The 21,200-nt window shown below is 47.8% G+C and overlaps 1 protein-coding gene across 7 annotated transcripts in view; it reads right to left on the reverse strand.

Moving 5' to 3' along the window:
• Positions 1-477: 477 nt before the first annotated feature.
• WDR37 (WD repeat domain 37) overlaps positions 478-21,200 on the reverse strand; it is a 63,260-nt gene continuing 42,537 nt past the window's right edge. For 4 of the 7 annotated variants that reach the window (XR_004348443.1, XM_032622576.1, XM_032622575.1 and 1 more), the window contains 3 exons: positions 10,005-10,139; positions 9,437-9,551; positions 4,046-6,539 (listed from right to left, as the gene is read on the reverse strand). Coding sequence is in view for 6 of the 7 variants with exons in the window: in XM_032622576.1 (XP_032478467.1) it covers positions 6,408-6,539; positions 9,437-9,551; positions 10,005-10,139 (382 nt within the window). In the remaining variant the exon portion in view is untranslated. Of the gene's footprint in view, positions 702-4,045; positions 6,540-9,436; positions 9,552-10,004; positions 10,140-21,200 lie in introns of those variants that run through there. The other 3 variants (XM_032622571.1, XM_032622570.1, XM_032622572.1) reach the window with 3 other exon arrangements.

Genomic DNA, 21,200 nt, shown 5'->3' on the forward strand with positions numbered 1-21,200 from the left:
TGAAATAAAATTGGCTTTCCGTTTCCTCCCATGGAAGGTACACACTGACTTAAAATCAGACATTTTAGAATAAAACTACATGTTTGTAAGCGAAAAAGAAAATAGGGTTATGCAATAAGCTTGAGACTGACATAGTCAAAAATATTACTCCAAATTTCCCCATTTTACCAGCATTCACTTGATCCATCTCTGGAATAGCACACACTTTCTCTTTAGAATTGTTTACATTACTCTTTTGATTATATGATATTAGATACACTAAAGGAATATTTGTAGAGATACTTGTTATAAAGTGTGAAAACTGGAACACACACTTGTGTGTCCACTGTCCAAATCAGGAACTGGACATTGCCAACTCTGGGCCCTTCCTGATCCCACCCTTTCCTCCTACCCCACCCCCTCTCCTGGCCCCGAGACGACCATTTGGAACACTGGGTTTTCATCACATGAAATACTTAGCCATCATCACACGCGTGTGGCTGGGCTGACTCGTGCCTCACAAGGTTTCATACATATCAACAGTTGCACGTAGCTGCATGTGGGTCACTCATCTTGCTGTGTAGACGTACCATGATTTGCTTGCCAGTCCCTGTTGATGTGTGTTGGGTTGTCCCGTGTTTGCTGCTACGACCTTGCATATGTCCCCTGGTGCACAAGTGCAAAAGGTTCTCCAGGACGGCAGCTCTCAAACTGCACAGGAGCTTAAACAAACGAAAGCCTGTGTAAAATGCAGCTTCTTAAATCCTAACCCAAGAGATTCTGAGTCAGTGGCTCTGGGGTTGGACCCAGGAATCTTCATTTCAATAGACAGGCAAGGACTCCCGACATGACACTTTAATAAACTGTGTCCCTACTACACACCGAGTGACTGCACAAGTCCAGACATACAAGAGAGTGCTTCTGATTTGCCATATCCTTTCATATCCAAACCAACAATATTTATGTTTTCTCTCTTGTGACGTACCTATTCACGTCTGCCACCCAGTTCCCCCATTCTCTCGGATTCTGTTGTGCGCTGTCTGGGATGCTAACCCTTTGTGAATTATATGTTGCAACCACTCTGTGGCCTACTGTTTCAGCCTTATAAGGAGTCCTTTAATACACAGATCTTTTCATTTTTCGTGTAGTTGAATGTATCAATCTTTTCTGGTATTAATGCATTTTTAGGTAGTTGTTTAATAAACACAAAGTCATAAAAATATTCTTTTTTTTTTAATGTTAGTGTTTTGCCTTTAACATATAATGCTGGAATTGATTTTCTTTTGGTGTGAGGTAGGGATCCAAATTCCTTACCTTCTTCCACATGAATAACCAGTAGTACTAAAACCATTAATTAAATAGCCACTTTCTCCTCACTGATCTGTGATTATATGAGCTGAAATATTTCAGGTTTTCATATACGCATGAATCGATTTTGATTTCTTTCTGCTCTACTGGTCAATCCCCCATCCTTGTGTGAACCCCTCCGTGTATTTACTGTAGCCCTGCCAGGCTTGAGGTAATCTTTTTTTTTTTCCTTCTCCTTTCTCACCTCCTCTTTTCTCTTCTTGAGCATCTTAACTCTGGCCTTTGTTCTAATACATTTAGGAACCAGATTGTCCAATTCCTCAAAAAACCCTGGGGTGATTTGGATTGGAATTGCATTGAATCTACTTGCCAGTATGAGGAGAACTGACATTTTTACAATACTGACTCTTCCTATCAATGAACATGATGGTCTGTCCCTGTATTTGTCTTTTTAAATGTCTATGTTAAAGCTTTAAAATATTCCCATGGATGATTTCAAGCCTCTTTTTATTTTTGTCACATTTTTCCCAATAGGTACCTTATGTTTTTGTTGCTAGCATAAAATGGGAACTTTTCAGATACTGGGTGATATATTTCAATGGTTCTGAAATTTTTAAAACTACAAAAAGAAATACGCTAAAAAGTCACTTTTGCCTAGTTCTTATTTACATTTCCCAGCCCCTTACAGTAACTTTTAATCATTTCTTTTTTACCTTTCTAAAGTGTTTTTTTTTTCTTTGTGGTTACCCTTGAAATGTCTCTATAAATATTTAATAACTTAAAGACTTAATCTTTCAAATCCCCAGCCAAACAAAAATGGACATTTAAACCACAAGCTCCAGTCAGGCGTAATTTGGCCCAGATGTCCGCCGGCGCACTGGCCCATTTTGAACCATTCCTTCATGACTTTTTCTTCTTACGGTTCCTCCTTGAGAAGTTCCCTTAGGGAAGGAGTACTGGTGAAATCTGCTTTTGTTTATTCCCCAAGCCATCATTGCACACACATTCCTCAAGGAAGTCTTGCCGAGCACAGAATTATAGTTATATTCCCTTCACACTCTGAAGCACTTGGCATTATTTTCACGAAGACGAACTACTGGAGAGAGACGGACTTTCTCAGTTCTAGTTCCAAAATTTCCCAGGAGGGATCCTGACGGCCCCGTTTGGGTTAGTGGAGCATAAAACGATGGCTCGCTTGGCACCCAGGTGGGAGGACACAGTTGTGGGGCGGTGGTGACAAGAGGCCCAGCAGTAGGGAGTAAAATACCTGAGTCTCTAAACTGTGGCTGAAATTTCCCAACACATTCCCATACCATTGTGGGGGGGGAGGATTCTTGTCACACACTTGAGCGTCCTTTAGGTACCGCGGGATGCCTGTGTGCTCGCAATGACAGGAGCCTGTGAATTGTCCTGACTGTGGGATAAAGAGCCCTGCCCTCCCCACCCTGCTGCCCCAGCTCACCCCTCAGCACAAATCCCATGGAACCAGACCCCCGCCCCATCATGCCAAAGTGCCTGGCGCATGTGGAGTAAACCCGCTCTTCCCAAGGCCTGTTCAAGCACCTCCATCAGGGGCGCCCTCCCCCACTTATTCTCACCCCCCCTTTCATTTGCTGACACTTTCGTCAAACTTCAGGCTCCAGTTTGAATGTCATCTCTCTGGAAACGCCTCCTGGACCAAACTGACTGCAGCAGCCCCTTGTGACTCTGCCCCAGCCCACACGGCACACAGCCCTCAGGGTGCCAAAGGGCTGCTCAATCTACTTGCATTTTGACCAAAAGCTGCTTAAAGATCGTTTTAATAAATTTGATTTTAAACTCACAGCATTTTTATGATTTCCTTTTCAGCCTCTTCCCATGATATGGACTACATATCGTATGCTGCATATAAAACAGAGGTGCTCCCGATTTTTGGAATAACTTCCTTGACTTCTAACTTATTAAGGGAAAACAGAAAACCTATAGATGAGGGAGACACGTCTTAATGGCACTGTGATGAAATCAAAGCAAGTCTTGCCTTCTTAATTCTTTACACTAATATGCAAACTTTTAAATGTAACTGAAGATATAATTATGAAATCTAGACAATACTCACATGTTTTTGAAGAGTAAGGTGAGGGAGTAATCGTGGAGAATCTCTGCCCTCTGGGAACTGAACGTGCCCCTGAGGCCCATGCAAGGTGGGTGGCGAGGCCTCCTGGTTTGAGGCAGGGCTGGGGCAGGCAAGAAACGCCAGGCAGAGCCCTGCCACCTGCCGGGGCTCCCAGGACAGGTACAGCTCCATCCACATGGGTGAGAACAGAACGGTGAACAGGCGGCTGCAGCCAATCCCAATTTGCATTCTCCCATGGAAAACAGGCCTATGTTCTCTTACTGCAATTTTTTTTCAACTTTCCAACAAGCTTAACTGTAGTAAGAACAGGACAAGCATCTTATGAAACTCTGAGGAACTTTGGCAAATGCCTGTATTTTGTCAAATTGTTAACTCCCCTCAGAAATTTTGGGGTGGTGATGCAGGAATGGAGAAGTGTAATGTGGATCATTAAATTATAGCGTAACAGATAGAAAATATAACACAATTGAGTTTTTCAGTCCAAAATTAAAATTTTTTAAGTGGGCAATACTATAATTTGTTTACCTTCTATATCATTGTGATGTTCAATAGTCATTAACAATGCTTTACCAAAGCAAAAACATGAAAAAAAGGCAAAATAATAAAAAAAAGAGACTCCTAATAACAACACTTTTACAACAGTAGTTACAGAACATGGATTTTTAATGAATTTCATACCGCATCGAAGACACTGAACACTTAAAAACAATTACATCAACACAATGAAAACAACTGCTTCTACACAACACTGATAAATGCACACCTTCTCCCCAAAAGAAACTTTTCACAGATTTAAGCAACAGATGACTTACATAGGATTCTTCAGATTCCAAAATAGGTACAGATTTTGGCTCTGCATAAGCTGATGTGCAGTGGTTGAGAAAGGGCGCCCCTTCATCCAACAACATACCTCTCGTGAAATTCTCCATCAACACAGTTTTCAGTAACCACCCATCTCTTTGTTATTAAATGAAATTCTGGACATGTCGGCACATGGACAAAACCAATTCCACTTCCAAACACTATTTCAGATATGATCAAGGCAGCTGGTCACACAACTTCATTTCAGGCACACACATGCACAAACCTGCGGACATTCACACGTGCACACACACACACTCACTACCCCCATCTCCTTCACGATGCCTGAAGACATCCCTCTCAGCCATGGCAGCGGGTCCTGCTCGTGAGAAGGGCCGAGCCCTGGGCAGGAACGGGGAGGGGGCAAGGGAGACACGGCTGCAAGCGGAGCCTCGTCTGCACAGGCCACGTGGCCGCATACACATGTGTTTACACGCTCCCAATTTTTTAATCCAGCAGAGATCTGGTTCTTTCATCTGGCTTAGCGACCTGCAGACATTTCCCAACGTTTCCAAAAGTAATTCTAAGACACTCAGACGTGAGACTGAAGCAGAAGAGGAGCTGGCATGTGTGGACAGCCCTGCTGTGGAGACCCCAGAAGGGCAGGCGGCAGCCTGCACCGTCCTGACCCTGGCGTTGGGGAATGTCAGACTCTAATAACCAGCTCTTGAGCTGCTGTTGTTATAAAGCTGCCCTAAAACTCTTGCTGTCTGTCCCTCGCTCTGGTTCTCCCCGGCCCCACCCTCCTGCCCAGCCAGGAGTCATCTCAGAACCAGACCCGACGACCCAGGGCAAGAGGCTTGAGATGGTCTACCGCAGGCCCTGAGGCAAAGGGAGCCATGGGCGAGTCACCATCTCTAGGGACGCTCTGCCCGCGACATCACAAAACGGAAGCGGTGACCAGGACTGGGCCATCATGATCATTTCCAATGTCACCCTCCAGTGCCTGTCCCAGCGCTGGCCTCCAAGGGTTACATATGTGACGGGGCGGGGGGGGGCACTGAGATGTCTCGTTATCAGACTGTAACTCAACAAGAAACATGGCTCACGAACACCAGGTAGAAAGTCCCAAGAAGGAGAGACTGACAGACTCCCTGGCAGAGGGGGCACCGAGAGCCACCCGTCCCTGGGAGCTGGCAGCTAGTGAGGAAGGAGCCTTTCCTCTTCAGGTACGTGGGCTGCGCTGGCCTCTCCTGCCTTCTGAACGAACTCATGTTCCAGCTCTAGATCAAAAAGTGCATGAACCAGGTAACAGTGACACCCCAAGTTTTCCAAATACTTTGCTTTTGAGGTAGTACTCATTTATTTGCATTATTGGCTCTCAAATACCACCCAGAAAGTGAACCCACTTGGAAACATGCAAACCCAAGGTGTAGAAAATAAATAAGGTTTGTTTTCAGGCAGCAGGGCCTTCTAGAAAGGTCAAGTCACATTCAATGGATAAGTCATTTGAAACTTCTAAAAACTGTTTATAACCATAGCTATAAACTAAAGTGCTTTAAATTTTGCTTAATACCTGGAATCAGTGATTAGAATCATTAAATTTTAGAATTTGCTAGCATGAGACTTCAGGAGATTGAAATGATTTTCTATAAAAAGAGCAGAAACTCTTTCTTTTCAAAATAAACTATCCAAATGTTGCAAATTCAACATTCTATGCTTTTTTTAACTTCTAAAATCCAAGTTGATTTTACAGAACTGTAACAGAACACAGACGTGAAGCTGAGTTAACACACGCTGGAACCCCACACAGACCTGAGCATGAGGTCCCTGCTCGCTCCTGCCAGGATAAGGCAGAAGCAGATCATCGTTCCAGAAACGTGGAGACCACTGACACCTCCCAGTGAGAACAGGGTTCATGTTTCACTTGCGCAGACACCACGACCTCCTGTCACCCCAACACACCCAGGGACTCAACACCAACAGCCGCGGGAGGGGCTCCACCTCTACGGCCCGTGATGCCAACACACACAACACAGAAATAAACAACAGGGGCACACTCTGGACGCTTCATGCAGGCTGGGTACAGCTTGGAGAGAGCACACATCTCCTGCTCAGCATCCACCACCCACAGCAACGGCTCCCCAGCGCCAGGCGAGCCGGCAGTCACAGTCCCTGGCTGCCGAGGAGCCTCAGAACGGTGCCCTCACTTCTCCTGCAGCAGTGCAGGGATGTTGATGTTCCAGCCAATGGCCTGCCGGTCAAAGCCACAGGTGAACAGGTTGCACACGGGATGGTCCTCACTCCAGGCCGAGCCGCACACCATCCTCCTGTGGCCCTGCGACCAAGCACACAGCACAGTCAGAGCAGGGCTCCCCAAGCAGGACCAGATGAACCACACACGCCCAAACGACCCAACGGAAATGAGAGCCATGAACACAATTAGTCCAAGTGACACCTCCTGTGTTGGTGGTGGAGAAGCCTCCACGAAATGAGGGGTCAGAACACGGATGAACTCATTGAGGCTCACCAGCGCCTCAGGATTCTTTCTTCAAGAAAAGGAGTCAGGGCTCCCCTGGTGGCGCAGTGGTTAAGAATCTGCCTGCCAATGCAGGGGACACGGGTTCAAGCCCTGGTCCAGGAAGACCCCACATGCCGCGGAGCAACTAAGCCCATGCGCCACAACCACTGAGCCTGCGCTCTGGAGCCCACGATCCACAACTCCTGAGCCCACATGCCACAACTACTGCGCACCTAGAGCCTGAGCTCCGCGACAAGAGAAGCCACTGCAATGAGAAGCCCGTGCACCGCAACGAAGAGTGGCCCCCGCTCGCCGCAACTAGAGAAGGCCACGTGCAGCAACAAATACCCAATGCAGCCAAAAATAAATAGATAAATAAATAAATTTATTTTTTAAAAAAAGCAGTCAGATCACAGTCAAAACAGGAAGAATACATAAATGGTCACTTTGGAAATTTTTAATGAATAAATGAGGCTGGGTGACGTGGGAAACAGTAAATAAAATTCACTCAAAGACCCCAAATACCACTTTAACAAATAATCGGCTCAGGTAATAAAGGAGCTAGAAATATACCTTTGGTGCCAAATAAAACAAGGATAAAATAGATGGCCTTTCAAGTAGATTCCCGCCACCTTCAGGGATTCAGTTAAATATCAGAATGTTGGAAAAAATATTGCAGATTACTTGGAAAGTTTATAGCAGATACATACACTAACATGTTACTATAATATTATACAACAGGTACAAGAGGTAGGATTCAGAAAAACTGACAGAAATTCTGTAAGTAAAAGAAACTCTCAGGACTTCCCTGGTGGCACAGTGGTTAAGAATCTGCCTGCCAATCCAGGGGACACAGGTTCGAGCCCTGGTCCGGGAAGATCCTACATGCCATGGAGCAACTAAGCCCGTAAGCCACAACTACTGAGCCTGCACTCTACAGCCTGCAAGCCACAACTACTGAGCCCCCGTGCTGCAACTACTGAATCCCGTGCTCCACAACAAGAGAAACCACTGCAACGAGAAGCCCGTGCACCGCAACGAAGAGTAGCCCTCGCCTGCCACAACTAGAGAAAGCCCATGCGCAACAACAAAGACCCAATGCAGCCAAGAAAAAAAAGAAAGCAAAATAAATAAATCTATTTCACCTACCACTTTAGGAGGAAATTAATTCAAGCACAACAGAATTCTACAATTCCTACAAGGCTGAATGTTTACAGACAATTAAAAACAAAACTGTCTCCATGGAATTAGTACCACGAAGAACTGCTTGGAACTCCCTCTTTCTTGAGGGAGAAGATTCTCAAAGCCATGAAGGGACCTGGGCTCCTGGGTCAGAACGCAGACCTCACACGCTGTACAGCTGTTCTATTTAACACTCAGTCCCACCTAAGAGAGAGAATCCTATTCAGTTAAGGTGCAGCTTAGGTGCTGCGTCGGTGATACCCAGCAGTTCGCAAATGTGAAGTTGCCTGGACAAGCAATTCATGGCTTTGTTGGGGTGGTGAAGCTTTCCTGAGTTATTCTAATTTCTTGAGTAGTTTGTCTATGAAGTGCACTCAAAGAAAACAAAGCTCCACAACTAACTTGGGACGGTACACGTAAGAGCTGCAAAAGGGAAGACACGGCTTTGTCTGAAGGACAGAGGACCTCTGGGAAGCTGGTGCCACTTACAGCAGAGATGTCTTCCCTGTCTACCAATCTACCTGCCAGCCTGCCTCCAAAACCGCCCTGGGCCCACGGCTCAGCAACTGCTGCGAGGTTTTGCCCAGGACAAGGCGGAGGAGCAGCGGAGGAGACTGGGGGTGCAGACACACTCACTGACTGCAGAGTCAGGCACAGACCCTGTTGGAAACAACAAGGGACTGGCTGACCCACCACACAGCTTCCACTGTGAATGTAGAAAAGGCCGAAGGAAGCCAGGGAGAGTGGTGTGTGTGGGCTCCATGGAGCAGAGCCTGTGGGTGCTGCCCAAAAGCAGGGGCTTCGTCCACTATAGCTCCACCTGCTGCCCCCTGGCGCTGAGACTGGGCCCTGAACTTGGACTTGCCCAGGTTCCCAGATGCCCCCCCCACCCATATGCTGACTCAGCAGGTCTGAGCTGGTGCTGCGGAGCCCCAGGCTCCCCAGCGAGTCCGGCTCCTGCACTGCACCGTCCGAGATGAACCAGGAGCAACCCCTGCCTCACGAGAAAGTGCATCTAAATGGAGACATGACCGCCACGGAAAGGTGCCCCCAGGACCCACAACCACCGCCCCCACAGGACAACGACACACGCCTGCCCGGCGGTGAGTTCAGCTGCTGTGCCCAGGGAGTTCTGAAATGCAGCGGGGAGACCAGGAACTGAAAGCCTGATTATCTCAGTTTAAACTTAAAAGCTGCCGCTCAGCTCAGGTATCAGGCAACGTTTCCAGCTTTCAATTTTATGCACTCCAAATACAGACTAAGTACTTCCAATAGAAACCCAGCAACCAAAGACTTAGTAAGAAAATGGGTGTAAAAATCGTGAATATTTTTCTATTGACTATCTGTTGAAATTATGTTATTTCGGATGCATTTGGTTAAATAAAATACACTGTTAGAATTAATTTCTTTCTTTTTGTGAAGGGCTATTGGAGCACTGGACACGCCCAGACTGGCTGGGAGTTCCCATCCATCAGTGATGCTGGGCCCAGGACCCCAGGCTCCCTGTGAACAGGCTCGGCCCCAGCACGTACCTGCCGACTGCTGCGTGGGAGCCTCGCCAGCCGCACACCCGACATGTCAAACAGCCTCACCTGGCGGTTGTCGTGGGGGAGGGCAATGATTTTTTGGCCAACGCACACATTGATCCTTCAAAGAGATAAAATCAGGTTACATACAAAACAATGACAGCACAAGTTTCTGAGTTTATAGATTATGATGCAATAAGGGATTTCATACTATTCACACTTCAAGGCAAATCACACCAGCAAACCACAGGAATTATCTGCCTAGGGCATCAGGAAACAGGCCAAGTTACTTACATGTAACTTACACGTATGTACTACTCAGTAACCTTTGGCCATAAATGGCTCATTCTTATTCTTACAAAGCTCAATACACCAACATGATTTTACACCTAAGTTTCAGTATTTATAGAATACTGGATATGCATTAGAGAATCAATAAAAATACTTTCCCGGGAGTCTAAACCACTTTTCCCAGGGCTCTACCAAGTAAACACAAATTTACATGAAGCAGACACAAGCCACAAGGCCCCCTTCAAGCCACACTAAGGGTTCACATGAGGAGGACCACTGTCACCTGTTGATGGCAGAGTCCGTGCGGATGGTCGCGATGGGGGACCTCATGTTCTTCAAGTCCCAGACCTTCACGGTGCGGTCGTCGCTGCCGGAAACCACGTTATCTCCTACAGTGAACACGGCAGAGGTCACGGTGCTGCAAGTAAAGGACACAGGGTCAGAACCTCGTCAGGAAGTTCCCATCCACACTGCGTAACAGACACATGCTCTTGCTGCCAGAGGCCCGCTGGCAGGTGGGTGGAGATGCGGACGCTGCGAGTCGTGTACCCCGCTCACTGGCCCTCCCGCCTAAACCTCCACTGGGCATGCAACTGAGCGCAGCTGACCTCTCCTACTCAACCTCAACTTCTCCAGGCAACAGAGCAAGAAAAGGCTCCCAGAGGAGATGGACTAGATTAGACAGAACCTGCCAAAATCTCTATACAGCAGACGATTAAAAAAAAAAATCCATCCCAACTCCAACTTTCAATCAATTTAATCAGAACGCGGGAAAAAATATCATTCCAACAAGAACAAAAACCAGTTTAAAAAAAGATATGAACAAACTCTTCTCCAAGAAAGGTTTACAAATGGCCAATAGGCCCATGAAAATTTGCTCAACATCACTAATCATCAGGGAAATGCAAATCAAACCACAATAAGCTATCACCTCACACCTGTTACAATGGCTGTCATCAAAAAGACAAGAGAGAGGGAGAGGATGTGGAGAAAAGGGAACCCTTGCAGGAATGTAATTGGTAAAGCCACTACGGAAAACAGTGCGGAAGTTCCTCAAACAATTAAAGACAGAACTACCATGTGATCCAGCAATTTCACTCCTGGGTATTTATCTGAAAAAAAACAGAAACACTAATTCAAAAAGACACATGCATCCCAATGTTCATAGCAGCATAATTTACAATAGCCAGGACATGGAAGCAACCTAAGTGTCCATCAACAGATGAATGGATAAAGAGGACGTGGTGTATATATATATATATATATATATATATATATATATACACATATACACACACACATACATACAATGGAATGTTACTCAGCCATGAAAAGGAATGAAATCCTGCCACTTCTGACAACGTGGATGGATGGAGGGCACTATGTTAAAATCAAAGACCACGTGTGCCACAGGGAGAAAGGCAGAAGTGAGGGTAAATCCGAACAGCAACCTGATGACCCACCCGAACTCCCTATCTGAAGAACAAGGACACCGTAAGGGCTTGAGCCGAAACGAGGTGTTGCTGCCCCTTAGGGCCGAGGCACAGCACTGTCTGAGCAGCTCGGCCATTGGCCAGGCTCTGGGGGCAGATGCCTCTGCTGCCTGTGATTTCTCTGTGGACTCGAGGCCTCAGGAGGTTTGGCCAAGTTAAATTTCAGTTAACATTCTACTAAATTAGTGGGAAAAAGTCCCCACAAAAGCTCGTCTAACTCTATGTTAACGAAATGCTGAAAGACATCAGGTTTTCAATAAATCACGACCCTGACAGGTATTGTAGGGCATCAAACGGAGAAGCTGGTGAGGCCATCCTTCTAAAGGCCCCTCCGACGCAGGTCCCTCAGGGGCGGGTGGGAAGGCTCGGCTCCGCCAAGCTCCCACTGCCTCATTTATCTTGCTGCCGAGAGCAGCTGTGTGTGTGCCTCCAGCTGACGGTGCGGCACCTACTCACCACACACACTGCACAGCCTGGAACGTTCCGCTCCCTCCATGGGCCTCAATCAACAGAGCGTCCAGAGAGCTCGCGCTCCTCTTTAGGACTGACAGCTGTCCCCCCACCACACAGAGACATGGCTGCTTTGTGTAACACTCTGCTGAAATTTTCCGGCAAAGTAAGGAAATACATGATGTGGAAAATGCCAGCCTGGGAGACATGGAGGCAGCGAGCGACTCCTCTGGCTACACGCTGGGCAACGTCTGCAGGGCTCCTATCTCTATTTCTTAGGACGTAGCTTCCGACGGAGCAAAGTGACACTTTCCCACCTGAAGTACAAGCCAGAGGAGCAAATGCTCCAGAAACAGGGACCCAGGCTGAACCTTTGTGGCTCTTCCACCTTTGGGGAGACCCCAGGAGGCATCGGGTGGCTCTCGCCTGCTTAGGATTGCGGCAGGGCACGTGAAGTGCAGTCCCACAGATGTGACATGACACATGGACCAGAAGGCCTTTCCGCACCCGCACACAGGAGACCTGTTGTGACTGGTGCTGCTTGCAGGGGCTCGGGCCACCGCCTTCCTTCCTGACCACTGGCTTCCAAGCTGTGTCTTCCAAGCTAAACGTCCCACAGAGTAACAAGTCTTCGGCAACACCCAGGATCTCAGAGAGCACTGCCCTTCCGATCAGGAGTGCTCTTCAGAAGTTAAGAGACTCATGTCTCCTGTTTCAAGATCTCTGATGCCTGAATGAGAAACAGAAAACTCATCTCCAAATGAAACACACTTCTGGAGAATCCTTGAGGGCCGGCTCCCAAAAGAGCAGACCCTGAGATAAAAAACATTCAAAGGAAAAGTCAGTTTTGCATCACACATAATTTTTCAGGACTTAAAGTCCAACTGCTCCTGGAAGAAAGCAGGTAGCGTACATAGCGTGCAGGGCCTCGGTCTCACTTGTTATTTTCTCTCCAGCCGCCCTCTCCAGGGTCAGTCGAGTTTCCCAACTCACCTCGCGACAGGCCTGAACCACAGAACTGCTTCCTCAACAGACTGCACACCTCTCACGTGCCTGGTCCTGCTTCCCACAAGAGAACACGCAACAGAGGGGGCGCGTGACAACGTCCCCACAGCCCGCGCTGGCGGAGGACACAGGTGCGCTGCAGGGCCGGGCTCTGTCTTAACACCAACACTCCCACCAACGGCACCCATGCCAGAGCTCTGGGGACGTGCCCACCATGGCCACAGAGAGGGGCTCCAAGGGGTGAGTCAAAACAGCACTGCTCTTACTAGGCTAAATTCTCCTCAGCATTTTATTAACCAAATTAATAAGAACCTTCTCCACAGATTATGCAAAGATGACAGGTCCACACAAGCTGATTTAAAATGATTACAGAGAAGTTAAAATCAGTAAGGTTGATATAATAACTTCACACTTGCAGTATCAAGGGTCACGACTCTGATTTCCTTTCTGTGAAACCTGGTCGTGATTTCATTCTTACCAAACAATGTAACAGTCAACCGTAAGTCAGATTTGAGTGCTGCAATTATATCAATAATTTAAAGAAATCTGAGAGGAACGTATTCCACTTAAATGAGGGGGGGGTGAGTGATCTCCCTCAAGTTTTTTAACGCTCCATCCCCTGATTTTCTGAGCCCAAGAGTTTATCTGCTTACATGCTCATCAATTAATAGCCAATGTCCCAGTATCAATGTGACATGATTCTGTGCATAAAAATTGGGAAGTAAAGAATTTCAAAGGTTTATTTTTTAAATCTTCCAAAAGGAAAACATCTGTTCATAAGTTTTGAAAGTAGTATGATATAAACAAGCCCTATTCATAAGATAAAAGTCAGAAATATATTAGGAACTACAAGATTTTTACTCTCAAATATGTTAGTAGATTGGCCCTAAATTGCAAAGTTGGAGCCAGAGGGCCCAGCCTGCGTCTGTGGGGATGGTCCGGGGCTGGGAAGGCACCTCTCCTTCGCTGGTAAAACGAGGAGTCCACCCGAAGCGACTCTCCCACCAGAGTGTGGGGTGACTCCCCTAACGCTGGACAACAGGTGCCAGAGGGTCCTGACAGCCCGAGGTCGTGTGCAAATGTGCCTCAGAACCGTGTGGAGTTCCCAACAGAAGTGACACAGGCTGCACGGAATATGACGTGTGTGCAGAAACATATACATGCACGTGTAAACGTGTCTGTCCAGAAGTGTTACAGGCTGCACAGACCGTGATATATGTGTGTGTGTGTGTGTGTGTGTGTGTGTGTGTGTGTGTGTGTAACGTAAGCCAAGACTAACCTCCCGCCGTCACTACCACCTCCCAAAGCCAGGCTCTGCCCGGCAGCTGCCCCCTCCCCACTCTGCTCACTGCTCGCTGTCGCTCAGGGGGTCCTGCCAACACTTGTGTCAGGTCCAGACGTGCCTCGGGTAGGTCTCAGTGAGGCTGTAACAACGCAGTCGGGAAGGTGTCCATCTGTGTGAATAACCTGACGATGCTGCTCTGGGTCACCTCAACGAAAAGTGAAGCAATCAGCTCATAACAAAGAGGCATTTAAATGCACTAATTTCCTTAAGTCCTTATTTTTATTAGTTACTAATCAGCCCTTCTTCAATGAGGAATTTAAAAAGGATAAATGGAGAAATATGAAATCTCCTCTTACTTTTCAAAACTATCTCTTGAATTTCAAACAACTTTTAAATGTATCACCAGGGATCAGTAACTAAATTACTGTATATCCACTACCTACCTCTAAAGCCAAGGTGAGCGGGCAAGAAGGAGATGGCTCCTCAGCCGCTGACAGAGACACTCCCAAGATCTTTCCACACAGTGCCCACGTGTGCGAGGTGCACACGCCCACCCGGCAGCTGCCGCGCACCACCACTCATGCCCTCTGCCCATTTCTATGACAAGACAAACATCCACTGATTCATAACCACTGCAGTCAGATCACATTTCTGAGACCATGGCTGCCACTCCAGTCTCTAAGAATTTGAGCAGAGTCTTTAGGCAAACAGAGCTGAGAAAATTGGAAACGGGGCAATTTATGGGGAGTTCACGCTGTCAGCCTTGGCTTGATGGTAACCTCAGATATCAACCATCTATTGCCAGAAATTACATAAGTCTCTACACTTCCCCAAATGAAACTGTTTTCAATCTACCCAAGCGAACAGAAGACAGAAGCAGACTCCCAGGCATGTGGAGAAGGGGCTGTAAACTGGGGGGAGTTCAGGTTCGAGTTCTGAGGCCCCTGTGGTGCCCCGGGCCTCTCCTTCCTCCAGCAGTCATTGCTACCCCTGTTCCTCCTCCTCATCACAGACGAGGGCTGAAGACCAAGACCAGGAATGACAGACTCTCAGCCCAGCGCAGAGGTCTGCCAACCACCCCTACCTGCCGCCCGCCTCCAGCACAGGCCTGCACACACGCTGTGTCGCTGACCAAGCACAGAATTCAACAGTTAAATCGAACCACCACCCAGTTAAAAGCATCACACTGTCAAAACACTTTTCCTCTTTAAAACTTAGCATAGGGCTTCCCTGGTGGCACAGTGGTTGAGAATCTGCCTGCCAATGCAGGGGACATGGGTTCGAGCCCTGGTCTGGGAAGATCCCACATGCCGCGGAGCAACTAGGCCCATGAGCCACAACTACTGAGCCTGTGCGTCTGGAGCTTGTGCTCCGCAATGAGAGGCCGCGACAGTGAGAGGCCAGCGCACCGCGATGAAGAGTGGCCCCCGCTCGCCGCAACTGGGGAAAGCCGTCGCACAGAAACGAAGACCCAACACAGCCAAAAATAAATGAATTAATTAATTAAAAAAAAAAAACTAGCATAAAGAAAACTGTCAACAGCACGACACAAAATTCAAAGCTACTTTCACCTTCGTAAGCATAAGATCTAGAATTTAGATCTCTGGGTATCTGGCAAGAGAAGCATATGAAAATGTCATAAGTTTAAAGCAATCATTATAATCGCTAAACTTTTTTAAACCAAGTTTTTGTTAGATGCCATGTCTTACTTTCTTTAGACAAGAAAGTACCTAAGTTCACATTTGGGGGATGAAGTTAAAATCGTATGAAAAGAATTAAGGCAAAAAAGAAAGAGACAAAAAACTTTGCAGTCTCAGATATTTTACCCGCGTTGAGCTAATTTCAGATATTTTCAATGCCAGAGCTTATTCGCACGTGTAAATACTGTCAGCTGGGTACAGACTGGAGTCATCGGCCACCCACAGGGGAAGCTTAATGACCAGTGACTGCCTCAACTGTCAGTCCCTTTTTATAGCAATTGAAACAAAACAAAATGAAGCTAAAAAACGGGGGGCGGGAGGTGGTGACGACTCTACCAAGCTCCACAGGAGGCAGCGGTGCTGGGAGGAGAGGGATCAGGAGCCTCCCTTTAGAGCAGCAGTCCCCAACCTTTTTGGCACCAGGGACCAGTTACATGGAAGACAATTTTTCCACGGGGCAGGGAGGGGGGCGGTTTGTTCAGGCGGTAATGGGAGCGACGGGGAGCAGCAGATGAAGCTTTGCTTGCCCGCCGCTTGCCTCCTGCTGTGCGGGCCGATTCCTAACAGGCCGTGGACCCATACCAGTCTGCGGCCCAGGGGTTGGAGACCCCTGCTTTAGAGGACAGTCTACACGGGCATCTCTCAAGAGCAGCAGTGGTTTTAACCTAAGTATAGGTTTTGTTATAGTAGAGCCACTTTCAGGAACGTCTCTGTATCCACAGCCCACAAGGTCAAAGTCCAGCCCCACCGACTGAGCGCAAGGTATGCAGAGGAGCCGAGGCACTGTCCCCACCAGGCTGTCTTGAAGTGGCTCACTCCCTGAGTTACACTGTCAGGTGGAAAACACATGAATACATAAGGATTTAGCTCATTTCAGATAAAAAGCACTGGATTTCAATTCCAGCTGATGACAGAAATACATAAGACAGAAACTGCCAATAGTTGAAATTCCTGTGACATTCCAAATTTTTCCAATTAAACATTTCTATTATTTCCAAGAATAGTACACATTACAATTCCCACTATTAGGAAAAGTTTGTTATATAAGATTTCTAAAATTACTTTTCATGCAAATTGGTACACCTTGGGCCACTAAAAGCTAGTCTAATAATACAGCCCCCCAATTCCACTAAGTATATCCTGTTATGTTAAAATTCCTAATATAATGAAGAAATTTCATAATACAGAGTGAAAATAAACATAACATACCAAAAAAGAAAAGGGTTCATTTTTTGTCTTTTCTAAAAATTTATGAGGAAAACCTTAAAACAGACCTTCCATCTGGGAGCCCTCTCTACCCACCAAAAATAATGCAGCACAAATCTCAAGGGGATCCATTTGACTAAAGATTTTTATCTTACAGTGAAGTGTAACATCTGAAACCCTACTTTCTCAAAAAGGCATAGGGGACTTCCCTGGTGGTCCAGTGGTTAAGACTCTGTGCTCCCAAAGCAGGGGGACCGGGTTCGAACCCTGGTCAGGGAATTAGATCCCACATGCCACAACTAAAGATCCCACACCCAGTAACGAAGACCTGGTAAAAGAAAATGAAAAGGGAAAAATAAACTCTCCCCCAGCTCCCAGAGAAACTGGACTGCAGAACTAAGCCAGTCATGTTGAAGCCTATACCACTACATCTTGCCTTAAGAAAACGCAACACAGAAAATTCAAATTACCCATATAGGTAAGTGAATTATTCACATTATGAAAGATGTGAGAGTCTAACATACTTTACTAAAGAATTTGTGCTTAGTTCCTATAAATGAAAATATGCACTAAGATAGGCTTTTCCGAAGTGTGTTCCACATCATAGTAATGTGAAATATGTGGTCACGTAATTTTAAGAAATACAGCCTCTGTTTAAGTGACGATCCACTGAAAACGTTCCACGTGGACTTTTTAGGGTGACACAAGGAAAGAACAGCAACGCTCCTGAGAACAGCACTTCTGAGTGTTGCTTTTAATGTTCAGAAAAGAATCGGGTTAAAAGGATCAAGAAAACCATCCCAGAAAACTCAGTCACCTCCCAGCCCAGGAGCAAGCTCTGCAGGCACTGAAGTGAGCTCCCGAGAGGACATCTCAACTGTCTCTGGCTGGAAGTGCAGGCAGGACAGCCAACGCTGGGGCCGGTGGACAGATGGGGACAAGCACGGGGGGTCATGGGCATCCCTACAGATGTGAAGGGAGGCGGGACACCCGGAGCTGCTTGGAGATGTGACTGATCAAAGTGAAGAGCGCTCCCTCTACTCTGGTTTTGATAACGGATGCCTTTTCGTGGGTCCACACTTACATCCCCGTGCAAAGGGAGTACATTCCATGGATACCACGTGTCATATGGCTCGACCCCAGAAGACCCGTGCCAGACACAAAAAGGCAGCAGTCAAGTCAGGGACTAGGAAGAGTCCTTAACTGAAAGCCTGTAAAATGTCTCACTTCCTGCTTTTCCAAACTGCAGTCATTCCCAGAGGCTTACAGATGATGTAACATGGGATGGTGGTTCCAAAAGGGAGAGAACAGCCTGCAGCCCCATCTGCTGACCACGCGGCCTGCAGCCTCTGCAAGGCCTGTGGGCCCCAGTGCAGCCGCAACCGTAAAGTCGACAGGAAGCATAAAAGCCAGCCCCTCAGCCAGCCCACCAATTCACGAAGGCCTGAAAAAAGGTGAAGATTCCCCTTCTCTGACACTTACTGCAGGAAATTAGTGCCAAAGAGAGAACTTTTTAAAACTGATGTTTGTATCTACACATCAACGAAATATGCTAGCTCATCCTAACAGAGCAAGAAAAGAGAAAACGTAAATACCCTAAGAGCGGTACTTTACGTATATTCTATTACCATCCAAAAGCTCCTGTGTCCTCGTAGTAAAAGTGAACTCAAGTGTGAACCGACGTCTCAGGTCGGGGTTGGGAGAGGCCCCCAAGGGTGGACCCAGCACCCTGTCAACTCTAAGCCACTCCTGATCCCATTAGAAAAAACAAACCTAAGAAACTGTGTCACATACTGGAAATAAGTCCTTCATCCCCAGTTACGCTCCTCATGTCTCTCTCCAAAACAGCCATCGTTTTACACACCTACCAGCTGCAAAAACAGACCAACAATTAAACAGGTATTTTAAACATGACACAGTACTTGCTACCCTCCACAATCAGAGAAGACAGGTGGGAACAGGCCACTGCTACCATGCTCTCAAAGCTACACCAGGCTCTTCCATCGACTCCCAGTAAGACAAGTAAGTTCTTGGCTTTTTGTGCAAAACAAAAATAAAAACTTTCAGAAGTTAAACAGAGCAACTGAAAATAGAATGTGACCAAAAGACCCTTCAAATAACATGGAGACAGAGCTCCCTGGAACCAAATTCAGAGTCCGGCAATCTTGAGGACCCTGCTTCGGTTTACACACAGACGGGCAGGAGGCCATCAGGACTCACCGAGTCCTCACTGTGCTCCACACTCACCAGGGGAGCCTCCAGGATTCTGCCCCCGCAGGTCTACCCTACCCCGTGCGGCAGAGGAGGCTCAAGCGAGCAGGGCAGAGGCCCGTGCGCCACAAGACAGACTGCCTGCCCTCCATGCGAGACTCCTCCACCCGCCCTGGATCTCCGGCCAGATTCTGCTCGGTCCAGGACCACCAGCAGGGCCAGCTCAGTGAGGAGACTGGGGCGGACGGCACAGGGTGAGTCCGGACAGACGCCTGCCAGGCCAGGGCGGCAAGTTGACCGAGTGAGGGTCTTGTGGAAGAGGAGCCATGGGGCGCTCGGCGGTGAATCTGGCACAGCCTGAGCATCGCTCATACTCACGGCCACAAAGGCCCATCACCCTAGAGTAGGAGGGTCCGCGAGGCTGCACTAACTCTCAACCATGCCAATGAATAAAGCGCCAGCTTACGCAGGAAGAAGAAAGGACAGAATCAGCAAAACCATCCTTTCCCAACTCTCGAAGGAATAACTGATTCAGGCAAGGACCCTTGATGACATCAGACCTTTCACTGGGTGGAAGGTTGCTGAGAAACAAGATGCACCTCAACGTGTCAACCCTCACGGTCGCGGGGACACCTGGCAGACACCACCTGTGGTCCAGGCCAGCGTCCCCAGTCGTGCAGTGATGGGTGGGACGCAGCACACACAGCAGTGGCTATGAGACTTCTGGCAGAAAGGAAGCCGCAGAAGAAATGCAGAGGGTGCACGTTCCACGTGAGACTGGCTTGCATTCCACACACAAACTCGACGTCACAAAAAATAATGATAACAAAATGGGTGGAACTGCCCCAGATTAAAAGAGACCAAGGAACATAGTATCTAAATGTAATGAATGAATCTCAACTGAACCTTAAAAAAACATAAAAGATTCTCTGAGGACAACAGGGATAAATGTGAACATAGGCTGGATGTCAGAAGCTGTCACAGGCCGTTTTTTATTTTTCTCAGGTGGAAACAATACCATGATATTTAGAGAATGTCCTTATTCTCAAAGACACAGGCTCAGCCAAAGAAAGTACGAGTGCGTGCTGTACATCCAGCCCTTTGCACATGTGTCTGCAGAGACAGAGGCAAAAGTGGAGAAATTAAAATGGGTGATCCTAGGAGAAGGGTAATTGGGGATGTGCTGACTATTCTTTCAACTTTTATGTTATGCTTAAACTTTTAAAATGAGGAACGTGGAAAAAAGACGTGCGGACTAAGGAGTAGGGCTGTGTGGGCAGAGAGTCCTGGCTCGTTCAGCGCACTGTGACCAAACGGTCCCTTCTGCTCCCTGGGCCCTGAGTGACTTGCCTGAAAAGCAGGGAAGAGCAGCTGCTCCTAGGCCCCTGGCACCCCAGCAGGATCCCCCCTCCTCAAACAGGACCGGCCACAGGAGGTAGGGACTTGGGGGAGCCCGGGGTCCCCCTAGCAGGAGCGCGCCCCTCCGACAGACGAGGGCCTTCCCACTGAAGCCCACACTCAGCTGGGCAGGCACTGGGGCTGCACACACCAACCTCTTGACCTCGAGCTTCTGGAAGAACACTGTCCTGGCTTCCTTTTGAACATTTATTAATTTTGAATATTAAATCTAAAATTTAGTACCTAACATTAAACACAGAAAATGGATTCGTTTACAGGACTGTGTGACAAAGACAGGAAATCAGACTGGAGCAGCCGACAAGCAGGTTCATCTGCCAAGAAGCGTTCGCTGATATGGCTGCGATCTGGCCTTTACGGACATGCTGCTGTACAGGAGGAACCCTGCAGGACAGCGGGGGCAGGTGACAGGACATGGTCGGGAGCTGCGGGTGACAGGAGTGCCAGCGGGGGCTGCACAGGGCCGCCGGGAGAGGGCCAGACTGCAGGCCGAGAAGCTGGGAGGCTGGGCATCACTCAGTGGGAAGGTCACATGGGGTGAGAAAAAGCGTGTGGGGGGCGAGCTGTCGGGATGCAGCTCTGCCCACCAGGCAGAGGGTGGGACGTGGGCACTCTCCCGGAACAGCCCTGCAAACATGAGTGATGTCAAGACTAGACAAGAACGAGCCCAGCGCGAGGACGAGAAGGGGCAGGGAACCGCTCTGATGTTCACG

Source organism: Phocoena sinus, chromosome 2 (assembly GCF_008692025.1).
Source record: "Phocoena sinus isolate mPhoSin1 chromosome 2, mPhoSin1.pri, whole genome shotgun sequence".
In the NCBI taxonomy this organism is placed as follows: domain Eukaryota; kingdom Metazoa; phylum Chordata; class Mammalia; order Artiodactyla; family Phocoenidae; genus Phocoena; species Phocoena sinus.